This window comes from Panthera pardus, unplaced genomic scaffold, assembly GCF_024362965.1.
Source record: "Panthera pardus isolate Hobbes unplaced genomic scaffold, ASM2436296v1 HiC_scaffold_13, whole genome shotgun sequence".
Taxonomy (NCBI): domain Eukaryota; kingdom Metazoa; phylum Chordata; class Mammalia; order Carnivora; family Felidae; genus Panthera; species Panthera pardus.
This window is the reverse complement of record NW_026526688.1, coordinates 119366768-119378978: the sequence shown is the minus strand read 5'-3', so window position 1 is coordinate 119378978 and position 12211 is coordinate 119366768. Positions and strand designations below refer to the sequence as shown.

The window sequence follows — 12211 nt, the reverse complement described above, 5'->3', positions numbered from 1 at the left end:
TGTGCTGTCAGCACAGCCTGCTTCAGATCCTCTGTCCCCTTCTGTCTCCGCCCCTCCCCCGGTCATGCTCTCACTTTCTCAAAATAGATTAATTAATTTTAAAAAAGACATTTAGAACCCTTTGACACCTGTTATTACAATGGAGGTGCCAGAGTTCTATTGATTTGCCTCATGGAGCCAGTCCATGGAAAAATATTCTTTAACTTAGCAAACTCATTTTCCATATTAATGTAGAATCATGGCACCTTTGTTAATTGGCTTCTATTGAGTAGTTCATTTCAACTTCTTCAGTAAATTTGTAGCCTTGCTTTGATTTGTTAACATACAGAATTATCAGCTGAAGATAGATTCCTACTAGAAATTCAATAAATTTAAATTTATTATTAGAAGAATTCACATATTAACAATCAGCGGGCTGTAATGAGAAACAAGAAAGCTGTTAAGAATTTTAAATATAAAAATAATCTTAATTATTGCATGGCTCAATAGCAGTCCAGCATACACACTCCATTAGCACAGGATATGGAACATCTGCGGTAGGGAGGCGTTAATCTGGCAATGGGAAATGGCCCCGAGGGATGACTCCACCTATTGTAGTGGCAGCTACCAAGCCCATGGGTTCAGGTGCTTGCCACTGACCAGTGTATCTCCTGCCCCTTCTCTACTTGCCAGACACCCTTGCACTTGGCCGTGATCACCAAGCAGGAGGCTGTGGTGGAGGACTTGCTGAAGGCCGGGGCCGACCTGAGCCTCCTGGACCGCTTGGGTAACTCTGTTTTGCACCTAGCTGCCAAAGAAGGACAAGATAAAATTCTCAGTGTTTTACTCAAGCACAAAAAGGCAGCACTACTTATCGACCACCCTAATGGGGAAGGTAAGAGACAAACACACATTATGGTATAACCTTCTCTGTCTGCTCTTTAAACAATTGGTAGCTATTTGATAAATGTGTGTAATTTGATTTGCACCCCAAAATGCTTTCCTTAGACACCTGGAGTTCGTCATCTCTTGTGAGAATTTCTGTTGCTCACCATAACTAATTTCTTTAAAGATGATTTGGAATAGTTAGTAGGAGGAAAAAGCAGAGGCCTGAGCATAGAAAGCATCATTTATCCAGAGATTGTTTATTTGCTCTGTTTCTCCTGAGAACATACAAGCAGACTGTGGGTTTACATGCAGAACAACAGACTTACAGCACCTTTTGAGGCCGTGTGGAGTGGAGACACGAGGCGTGCTGAAACTTGACAGCATTCCTTCCATAGGGTCCAGTTTTGCCATCTTGTGAGCAGCCTTCCAGCTCCATGACTGTCCCTGTGCTTGGGCTGCAGGTCTAACCGCCATTCACATAGCCGTGATGAGCAACAGCATGGCCTGTCTGTTGCTGCTGGTGGCCGCCGGGGCCGACGTCAACGCCCAGGAGAGGAAGTCGGGGCGCTCGGCGCTGCACCTAGCTGTGGAGCGGGACAACATCTCCCTTGCTGGCTGTCTGCTCCTGGAGGTAAAGGACACACGTATTTGCCTTGGCATTCAATTCCCAAGAGGGAATTGAGACCATCTTTTCAAGGAATGATGTCAGTAACAGGTTTTCTCCTTACAGTACCTCTGTTTATTCAGTATCTACTCAAGGCTCCACAGTAGCAGCTTCGGGCATTCCTGACACCATCTGCCCAGTATCTCTAATTGGAGATGTTTTCAGTGACAGAGTCTGCCCCAAATAGCAACTGGGCTAGTAATATGACCTATTAACATGACCGAAGGGTCATGCTGACAGGAGAAGGTGGGGACTAAACCGTGAGAGAACCTTCCACTAACTCTTTCCTGTGTTGGCTGGATTTTAGGGTGATGCCTATGTAGACAGTACCACATATGATGGAACCACACCCCTGCACATAGCAGCCGGGAGAGGGTCCACCAGGCTGGCGGCTCTTCTCAAAGCAGCAGGTAAGGCGGCCTGGCGGTTAGTAATGGAAAACGCTATCAGGAGTGCAAACCCAACCCCAATTCAGCAGCCATGTCATCTTCTTTAAGCCACAGAGCTGCTGCTGAAAGGCATGAGTAAATACAAATCACGCTTTAACTGCATGATGCTCTTTGGACTAGTAATCCCGGGCTTCATCCTGATGGGCATGTCAATCTTTACTCTCTACTTCATCTGTTTGTTTTGGGTGTTCGTGGTTTAGGTGACTCCCACGACAGAAGATCTTCTTAAAAGTTGAATTTGATTCCTTAAAGAACTCTGAGCAGTACCAGCCTCAGACATTGCCAGAAGTCTGCAGAAAAAAGTTTACTGGTATATGACATAATTTTAAAATTTCCTTTGGCAACAGAGGTCTCTTAGAAGTTGAAATAATAGGAAAAAACAAATGGGTCACGTATTGAGTACTATCATATGCGAGGCACTAGAAATGGCTAGCCTTTATTGACCTTACTGTGTACCAGGCATGTCACATGCATGGTCTCATTTAATCTGCAATAACCTTTTGAGGTAAGTACCATTATTATTTTTGCCATCTCACAGCCAAGGAGGCAGACTGGAGAGACCTGTGGGTACCAGTCCCAGGGTCCCAGTACGTGGCATACCTGTGAATCACACTTGGTCGTCTGAACCTCCAGACCCTATTCTCTCTACTCTGTTTCTCTCTCCTACTTTGCTCAAGGATTTGCAGGTGTTACTCCGTTCACTTCTCTAGTCCTGTGAAGTATAGAAAATTATCGCTGCTCACCCTTGAATCTCTCTTGCCTTGTATATTTAGACCTCAACAAATGTTTAATGGAATTAGTATCTCAGACCTTCTCTGGCATATCTGATTTACTTTAGAGATTATTAAAACCTTTTTGGGAAGTAAATGTTTCATAAATTTAAGAAAACAGAGTGAAGTAAGTACCTTCTTTCAAAATTGAGTCCAGGAAGATGTACAAACTTTTTATTTGAGAGCCCCACATTTTTCTAGTAAACAAAATCGTATCCAAAGAAACAATAGCCTCTTCTTAGCCTTTGTCAAGTTGAACTTTCTCTTGAGCAGGACACTCTGATTGCAGTTATGTATGCATAGTTTGGGTAGTCACTGATTATAATTAAGAAATTCCTTCAGACAAGAAGCTATAACCTTTTCAAAAATGCTTTCCCTTGAATTCTCAGTATCCCATGAAAGGAGTAGCGAGTAGCGGTTTCTCCACTATATAAATGAAGGAACTCAGATGCAAATCCTAGTCCTGAGCTCAAAGTCCTGAAGAAGGTCACTTAAGGAGGAGAGATATAGTTCAGCTCCTCCAGCCTTCTCCAGCCCATACATTGTTCCTCTTAGTTCCTCCACTGTTTCCATGGTCACGTGGCATTCCCTGCCTTCAAGATCAGGCCAGGCCTGGGAGGAAGAACTAAGAAACAGCATGAAGATCCTTCTCTGACTTTCATTAGGCCCTCTCCTATTATTGAAGTTGGCACAAAACTAACATTCTCCCAGCAAGATAAAAACAAGTTCTTCCCAGAAGGGTGTTCTGAACTTACTACCGTTTTGTTAGACATCAGACTAAACAGTCCCATAAAAACAGTCTTTAAGCCTTTAAGAAGTAACTCTAGCTCTAATCTCTAAGTGACTTTTGGTGTTTTCTTGCTACACGTTAAGAAGCAGACTAGATTCTTCCAAGAGCAGCCCTAAAATTTTCAATAACTGTACCTCCTAAGAGAAGGTTTTTTTGTGGTGTCTGTTTGTTTAAGGATCGGGACCCTGGCAGTGCTGTACCCAGGAAGAAAACTGAGCATGTTGTCCCTATACAGCAAGTTTCTTTGTTCTATTGAGCAAGTGGGAGAATGGAGTGAAGAGTGTGCAGTGGTGGGCACAAACCTAAACAGAAAATTAGGACCTTAATGCTGAGGGCACACCCCAGTCCCTGTAAACTGCTGCCATTACCCCTCAGACGAAAGGTGCATCTTTCGGTTGAAAACCGTCCTAGAGACTTAAATGTGAGGGTCAGGGTACTCCACGTCTTTTGTTGTTGAAAATGTCAGTAGCTATATAGGGTATCATCAGACATATTTACAGTCAAAATAAATTAGAATTTAAAAGAAGCTCTCTGAATATTTCTGTAGAAACATGTTTTATGTATCAAAAATTATCCAGGTGGGGGCGCCTGGGTGGCGCAGTTGGTTAAGTGTCCAACTTCAGCTCAGGTCAGGATCTCGTGGCTCATGAGTTTGAGCCCCATGTCAGGCTCTGTGCTGACAGCTCGGAGCCTGGACCCTGCTTTGGATTCTGTCTCTCTCTCTCTCTCTCTCTCTCTCTCTGCCGCCCCCCCCCCCCAAAATATATTTTAAAAATAAAATGGAAAAATAAAAATTATCCAGGTGTAATTGCCTCTAGGAGCTATTGTGTTTTGCCTTTGGAAACCTGAGCTCTGCAAGCAGTTCAGAGTCAACAAGATCTGGGTTTGCCTAATGCTGTGTAACTTGACTTCACAGGTGCAGATCCCCTCGTGGAGAACTTTGAGCCTCTCTATGACCTGGATGACTCTTGGGAAAAAGATGGAGAGGATGAAGGAGTCGTGCCTGGAACCACACCTCTAGATATGGCCACCAACTGGCAGGTGAGTGTGGCTCCAGGCTATTTGATGGCAGCTCCAGAGGGAGCTAATGATTCAGGAATATAAGAACAGATGGTCTTCCTGGGTCTTTATTCCCCAAAGCACATGCCTTTTATTTTTAAGAAAGTCTGCTTGTCAAGAGACATATTTATCTTGAAAAGCCTATCCATGAAAGATCTAGGTCAGGAGAGTTATGAGTGTAAAAGCATATGCCTAATCAGATCAGGGTTCAGTTGTGAGAGAGGGTTCTGCAGGAGAAAACACACAACTCACGTAAGAGTTTCCCGTTCTGAGCTCACACCAGAATTGTTCCCAGCTGCATTTCTGAAGCTAGGATAGATGTTCCAGTTGTCTTAGAACTATGGTAAGTGACTCCTTTACATAAAAAGAACCCAGGGAGTCTTCTGAGGACTTTAATAAATATAAACATAGTAAATAAACTTCAACTCTTCCTCCAAACTCTAGTGACCTGAAATCTGAAGGTGCAAACAGTTGATAGGTCTTTACAGCCCAGGAAGAAGAGCCAGAGGGAGGCTGGCCCTCCAACCAGTGTTGATCTCCAACACAACAAAATCGACTTTCTTAGGGGCAAGCGCTGCTCCACATCCAAAAACTGCTTGTTGGCCTCTTCGCGGGCCGTGGTGTTGAGTTGAGTGACCCTGGCAGAGACCACACGGTTCCCCTTTTATGCTGAGCACCTGGCTTTCCCAGAAGCCTCACCACAGAACACAGAAAGATAACCCACTTCAGTGACCCCATGTTGTCCTTACCTAAGTCAGCACACCCAAAGTGAACTGCAGAGAACACAGAAGGGTCTCTGTAGCTATGGAATTTATTTTTCCTTTTAACCTGAGACCTTTGTGTCCCCTCAATTTAAAATGTAGAAGGTGCTGGAAAGAGAACATCAGGCCTTGTGAGCATTACTATACCTGTTTGATCAAGTTTACTAAACTCATTCTCATAAGGCTTTTACGAGGGCGGGGGGGGGCAGCAAAGAGGCATAGCTTCACAGCTCTGAGTAAGCTCAGCTCTCACCCTGGCTCCCAGGGAGACATCACGTGCCAACACATGGCTGATTTGGTGGCCTGGATGGTGTCCGTCCCTCAGAAGGACTGTGGCCCTGGCTCTCTGCAAGGTTGGCTTGGGTCTTCCTACCCACCTCAGAGGCCCCTGTAGAGCACAGCCTCCTGGCCCCAGAGCCCCCAGGACTTTTCTTTCCCCAAAGGGCATTGTCATGACTTCATGGGTCACGGTGTTGACTCCTTCCCATTCCTCCACCTTTGGGGTACTAGGCCCTCCTAAGGAGGACACAATTCTTGATCATAAAGAAACTGATTCCCCTCCTGGCGCCTTTAATGTGTAAGGTTTTTCCATGATTTTCTTCCCAACAGGTGTTTGATATATTAAATGGGAAACCATATGAGCCAGAGTTTACATCCGATGATTTACTCGCACAAGGTGAGCGCTTAACCAGTGTCCTCTCCACACTGTCATTTAAAGGGGTGAGGGAGAGCCAGCATTATCCAGGCTGGACTGTGAAAGGCACAGTGGCTTGTTTCAGAATCAGAAGATCCTGGACGTATGCAAGGGGGAATATCCAGTCGTAATCTACCAAAACGCGTATAGTGCTGCTACTCGGCAGGGCTTCTGCCAACTGCGAGGAGAGGAGCTTCACTGCTCCCACTGGGCATTAGAGGGCAGCCGTGTGGCCATGGTCAGTCCCTCCAGAGTGACTCTGGTCGCTTAGAACAGCCGTGTTTCTTCTTCATTCCTTCAGGAGACATGAAACAGCTGACTGAAGATGCCAAGTTGCAGCTCTACAAGTTGCTAGAAATCCCTGATCCAGACAAAAACTGGGCTACCCTGGCACAGAAGTTAGGCCTGGGGATACTAAATAATGCCTTCCGGCTGAGTCCCGCTCCTTCTAAAACTCTTATGGACAACTACGAGGTAACACATCACCTCACATTTTTATTGGACCCTCCTCTGTTAACATCGCTGACTTGGGCCTGGTTCCCTCCCCCCTCCCTTAACTGTGAGGAGGAAAACCAGTCACTCATGGCTCATATCCTGGGAGGGTGACCCAGGCCAGGGTGGAAACCCGCTTTTGTAAGAAGACAGCTTTCAGATACCTTCAGGTGTTCCCTATTTTCAAATACCTTGCGATTTCCTGCAAAAATCCTACTTAGAGGGAACTTTGACCCTCCCCCCGCCGAACAAACTGTGATTCATGTGCGTTACCTTCCTGGCCCCAAGAACATGCCTTCATCCTGTGGCAGGACATGGAGTCAGCTTTCTGTGAGGGGAAGGGTTCTGTGAGGTGAAATTATTTTCTACTGAAGATTTCCTTGTTAGCTCTTGTTTCTCGGTGGTTTTCAGAGCTTCAGCCCAAACAGGGATACGGCGTGACCTTCGCTGCAGGTAGAGTTTCACTGCCTCAGCACTTCTCTCCCTCTCTGTCCCCTGTGCTTACTGGAAGCCACTTCTCTGTGATTTCCTGAGTGGTCTCTGAGCTGAAACAGGAAACTCCACTCGACGACCGTGTGTCTCCTTCTCCGCTCTTCCCTCTGACCCCTCCAGTGCCGCCAGGCGCTCTCGGGGGTTAAGGGGGGTGGTGCGTGTCATGCTGACAGCCTGCCCACTTGCTCCTGGCACCGGGACACACTCTTCCTGTCTTCCTCACAGGTCTCTGGGGGGACAATTAAAGAGCTGGTGGAGGCCCTGAGACAGATGGGCTATACCGAAGCGATTGAAGTGATCCAGGCCGCCTTCTGCACCGCGGGAACTGCAGCCCCCAGCCCAGGGAAGACCCTCTCACTGCCCCTCTCACCTGCCTCCACAAGGTCACCAGTAGGTAAGGAAACAACAGGACAGCTGAGATCATCTCTGCTCCCCAGACTGCGTCTTCAGTGTCTTGGGATATGGCTGTCCTCCCTGCCATCGTTCCCTGAGTACATGGTCCAGTGTGTCTGTCTTTCCCCCTGCAGCTCACAGGTTCTACCCTCTGCCCCTCTCCTGCTGCTACCGGTCAGGTGGGGGGCTGTCCCCAGGAACAGTCACATTAATCTGTGGGTCACTTCAGTTCCTAATAAATATTAAAAACCACATGATGTGGCTGGTTAAGGCAAATAGTGTTTCTCTCACTTCTTAAAATTAAAAAAGACAGAGGGCACCTGGGTGGCTCAGTCGGCTAAGTGTCCGACTCTTGATTTCAGCTCAGGTCATCATCTCACAGTTTGTGGGATCGAGCCCCATGTCGGGCTGGGCGCTGGCAGTGCAAAGTCTGCTTAGGATTCTCTCTCTCTCTCTCTCTCTCTCTCTGCCCCTCCCCTGCTCTATCTCTCTCAAAAAAAAAAAAAAAAAAAAAAAACAACTTTAAAAAAGAGAGAGAGAAACATACAGAGCAAGGCTTATAGAGCCACGACTGGCCCCAGTTCCCACCACAGCACCCTAGCTCCTCACCTCCACCCCTGCAATGGCTTCACCTTCTCTCTTCGCCTCCTCCCAACCTACAGCACTGACCCTTACCCACCCCTCCGTCACTCATCTGAAACACATAACATAACAGACTCCCAGCACAGCCCAATAACCCTTTGTTTCCCTGTAAATGGGTTCTTGCCCTCTCTCAGCGACCACTCCGCACTTTCTGTCTGGACCCCCCACCCCCCTTCCCTCTCCTGACTCATCCAGTGTCCTCGGCTCACACACCACTGAGAACATAGCAGCAACTAGAATTTGCTCATCTTTGAAAGATGAACAGTTGGCCATGTCAGGCAGAAGCACTGCCATCCTCCAGGTTTAGACAAAAATCTGAGACTTTGCCCACGGACACTTGCTGCTAGAAACCACCTCACACACAGCCCAGTCCTTGCTCTCAGACAACCACCCTTGTGCACCCGCCCTCATTTTTTGCCCCACTTCCTCTAGCGGCTCTTCATCGGTCTCCCTGCTTCCAGGCTGTCCCCCTCCCTTCAGTCCACTCTCAACACAACAGATAGTGAGATTCTTTTTAAAAATTAGTGCTATTAAAAAAAGGCGAGAGGCATCTGGGTGGTTCAGGTGGTTGAGTGTCCAACTCTTGATCTCTGCTCAGGTCATCAAGCCCCGCATCAGTCTCTGTGCTTAGGATTCACTCCCTCTCTCTCTCTCTCTCTCCCTTCCCCACTCGCTTGCTCCCATTCCCTCTCTCGCAAAATAAACAGTTTTTTAAAAAAAGGAAAAAAATAAAAATTAGTTGCTTTTATGTCACTCCCGTTTTATACCTTCCAGTTCATTCATCCATTCACCAAATCTTTATTGAGTGCATCCTGAGTGCCTAGCCCAGTATAAGGCTTTGAAGATAGAGCAGTAAGTAATAAAGGCAGTGTCCCTGGGGAACCTGGGTGGCTCAGTTAGTTAAGCAGCCGACTTCCGCCCAGGTCATAATCTCACAGCTCTTGGGTTCAAGCCCCACATCGGGCTCTGACAGCTCAGAGCCTGGAGCCTCATTCACATTCTCTGTCTCCCTCTCTCTGCCCCTCCCCAGCTTGTGCTCTGTCTCTCAAAAATAAATAAACATATTTAAATAAATAAATAAAGGCAGTGTCCCTTTGTCCATTCTCTCTTGTAAATGCTTTCATATGCCCTTCCTCCTGCCCCACCACCCGGGCCCCCCCACCTGCAACTGTTCTGCTCACAGGTCTGAGCCAGTCTTAAGACCTGAACCTTCTCTTTCCCTTCCCTACAAAGATCCTCACCTGGTGGTTCCTTCTTGCCTTTCAGTTTCAGCACAAGTGTCACTTATCAGGGCCCTTCCTAGGAGAGTAAGGACAGATGTTGTGCACTTTAGAAAGGAATAATGTGACTACCAGGAAAATAATCCACATCTCCTATATCCTGACCTGGTGCTCCTTTTACACAAAGAAACAGGAAAATACTTATATCTTTTTTATTTTATTTTATTTTATTTTATTTTATTTTATTTATTTTATTTATTTTATTTATTTTTATTTTTTGAGAGAGGGCACAGTGAATGAGGGAGAATGGAGGAGGGAGAGAGGGAGAGACAATCCCACGAGGGGCAGAGAGAGAGAAAGAGAAGTGGGTCTCACCCTGAGTGGGGCTCATGCTCATCCTAAGCGGGGTTTGATCTCACCTGCTGTGGGACTCAAACTCACAAACGGTGAGATCATGACCTGAGCCAAAGTCAGATGCTTCCGACTGACTGAGCCACCCAGCACCCAGAAAATACTTATATTTTTGAAATTTTATTTGATTTCTGACTTGTAGTTGTTTTTAAAATACCTTGTACTTCCTGGCACATAATAGAAACCCAATAAAGAGGGGTGCCTGGTGGCTCAGTTAAGCGTCCGACTTCAGCTCAGGTCATGATCTCACAGTTCGCGGGTTCGATCCCTGCGTTAGTCTCTGTGCTGACAGCTCAGAGCCTGGAGACTGCTTTGGATTCTGTGTCTCCCTCTCTCTCTGCTCCTCCCCCACTCATGCTCTCTCTGTCTCTCAAAAATAAATAAACATTTTTTAAAAATTTAAAAGAAACCCAGTAAAGACTGGCTCATTGGATTAACTCAACAAGTCAATTAGAAGACAATAGCCGTGTCAATGCCATTAAGGTCTTAATATTTTAATATTGGAATTGAATATACATGAAGGTATCATTTTGATTTGTGTATATTAGACTTGTGTTTCTTTGATCACTTCCTCTCTATGGGGAATAACTCAACACTGTTCAGATCTCTAAAGACACTTCTCAACAAGAATTTGACCTATTGTTCAGTACAGACTCATTTTCATCATAATCACCTTATTTTCTTTGCCACCAGAATGTTTTGGACGCAACATACAGCGTTCACTAGCACGTGAGGCCCCGGAGAGATGTCTCATCTCTACCTCCTGCTTCTGTCACCCATTTATTTTGCCAGGGTTCAGCAATTTTCCCAGCTATAAAATAGGTAATATGGTGGTTGGAAAAATACACCTGATTTCTAAGAAAAAAAAGTACACTGTGAGTTAGGAGAACTCAGAAAGGATTCTGATAAACATGGTAAAAAAGAGATGTGAAAGCATTTGACTAATTTTGATGTCTTCACAGTTTTTATATTCTCAAGGTTCTCCCTCCTCCCCTCACCGTGCACAGTAGAGACAGGCAGGCAGCGCGGGCGGGGAGGCGCGGTGACTTGGGGAACCCGATAGGCAGAAGCAGCCCACGAGCCTTATAGATCCAAACCCTGAGGCCGGCCAGAATGGAAGGTGTATGAGAGCTAAGACTCTGCCTTTGCCCAGCCGCACCCCAGTGAATCTGTGCTTCTTCCCCCAGACGAGGTCCGGGACGACAGCATCTGTGACAGCGGCGTGGAGACCTCCTTCCGCAAACTCAGCTTTACAGAGTCTCTGACCGGCGGCGGCTCCTTGCTGACTCTTAACAAAGTGCCCCGTGAGTACGGGCGGGAAGGACCTATAGAAGGCAAAATCTAGCCTGCTGGCAGCGCCCCGCACCATGTAAAACCAAAGCTCTGAAATTCCACCACACTGTCCAAAAGAAGGAAGGCGAAGGGCATCCAGAGGTGCTCAGAGGAAAACCAGCCTGCCTGAATCACTCGGAATTTAATTCAAGGCCTTTTGAAGGTGGCTTCCTTTCTTGGTTCTCACATGAATGTTAGTCCCGTCCACTTCCAGCTGCTCCAGCGGTCACGGCGAGCCGGGCTGGCGCCTCCTTGTGGGCGAATTAGCTTATTGAGCTTTACCGGCTGCTTTCCATGGTCACTGCTGCTGTCCCCTTGCTGCGCTCCCACTGTCATTAAAAGGTGTCCCAGTGTCCACCTGGTGTTATTTCTGGCCGTCCACAGCACAGGCGTGCACTCAGATTAAGGATTAAGAAAAGGAATATTTTTAAATGAGAGTCACACGGTGTATAATAAAAAAGGCTTACTGCTTTTTCTAATGTGGTTATCTATGTGATTTGAAAAAAAGAACCTGTACATGTCAATATTTAAACATGGTTACAATCAGTGCTGAAAATGGTATTTTCCCCCTTTTCTGCATTTTGCTATTGTAAATATGTTTTTTAGATCAAATACTTTAAAGGAAAAAATGTTGGATTTATAAATGCTATTTTTTATTTTACTTTTATAATAAAAAGAAAAGCAAATTGATGACCTCATCTTGTTTGATCTCCAGAAATACTTTTCTGAGATGATTCCCTGTAATCACGGGATCGTTCCACAGCCTGGTTATCACATTCACATTCCCCTTCAGAGTCAAGTTTTTGACCCAGAAATGAACAACAAAAATGATCAAAAGAGAAGTGTTTTAAGGTGAGATGAAAGCTCTGGGTTTGTCGAATCCTTGCTTGGCTCGTTTCATTTAGGCTGTATCGCCTCACCTTACTCCACCTCGTGCAAAATCATTCCTCCTCACACCTCGGTGCGTTCCCAGTGCCTCTGTGATGCATAAAGTACTTCAGCCGCCTACCAGAGGGCTCGGGACAGGCAGCCTTCCAGCGTGAATCTCTGCTGAACTGTTCATCACTTGGAAATGTTCACAAGAGACTTGGAAATAAGGGAGAGGAGAAATGAAAAGCATTCGAGTGAGGGGCTGTGGTGAACTCTGTGACAGGCAACCAAGAAAGCCTCTTTAC

At 46.2% G+C, this 12211-nt stretch overlaps 1 protein-coding gene across 3 annotated transcripts in view; it reads left to right on the top strand.

Annotated features, from left to right (window-relative positions):
- The window catches only part of NFKB1 (nuclear factor kappa B subunit 1), a 118318-nt gene extending 106584 nt beyond the window's left edge, over window positions 1-11734 (top strand). For all 3 annotated transcript variants that reach the window (XM_019415962.2, XM_019415954.2, XM_019415971.2), the window contains 8 exons: window positions 673-874; window positions 1329-1498; window positions 1839-1941; window positions 4457-4581; window positions 5970-6036; window positions 6356-6528; window positions 7264-7432; window positions 10892-11734. In XM_019415962.2, coding sequence (XP_019271507.2) covers window positions 673-874; window positions 1329-1498; window positions 1839-1941; window positions 4457-4581; window positions 5970-6036; window positions 6356-6528; window positions 7264-7432; window positions 10892-11049 — 1167 coding nt within the window. In that variant the 3' untranslated portion in view covers window positions 11050-11734. The remainder of the gene's footprint in view (window positions 1-672; window positions 875-1328; window positions 1499-1838; window positions 1942-4456; window positions 4582-5969; window positions 6037-6355; window positions 6529-7263; window positions 7433-10891) is intronic.
- Window positions 11735-12211: the final 477 nt, after the last annotated feature.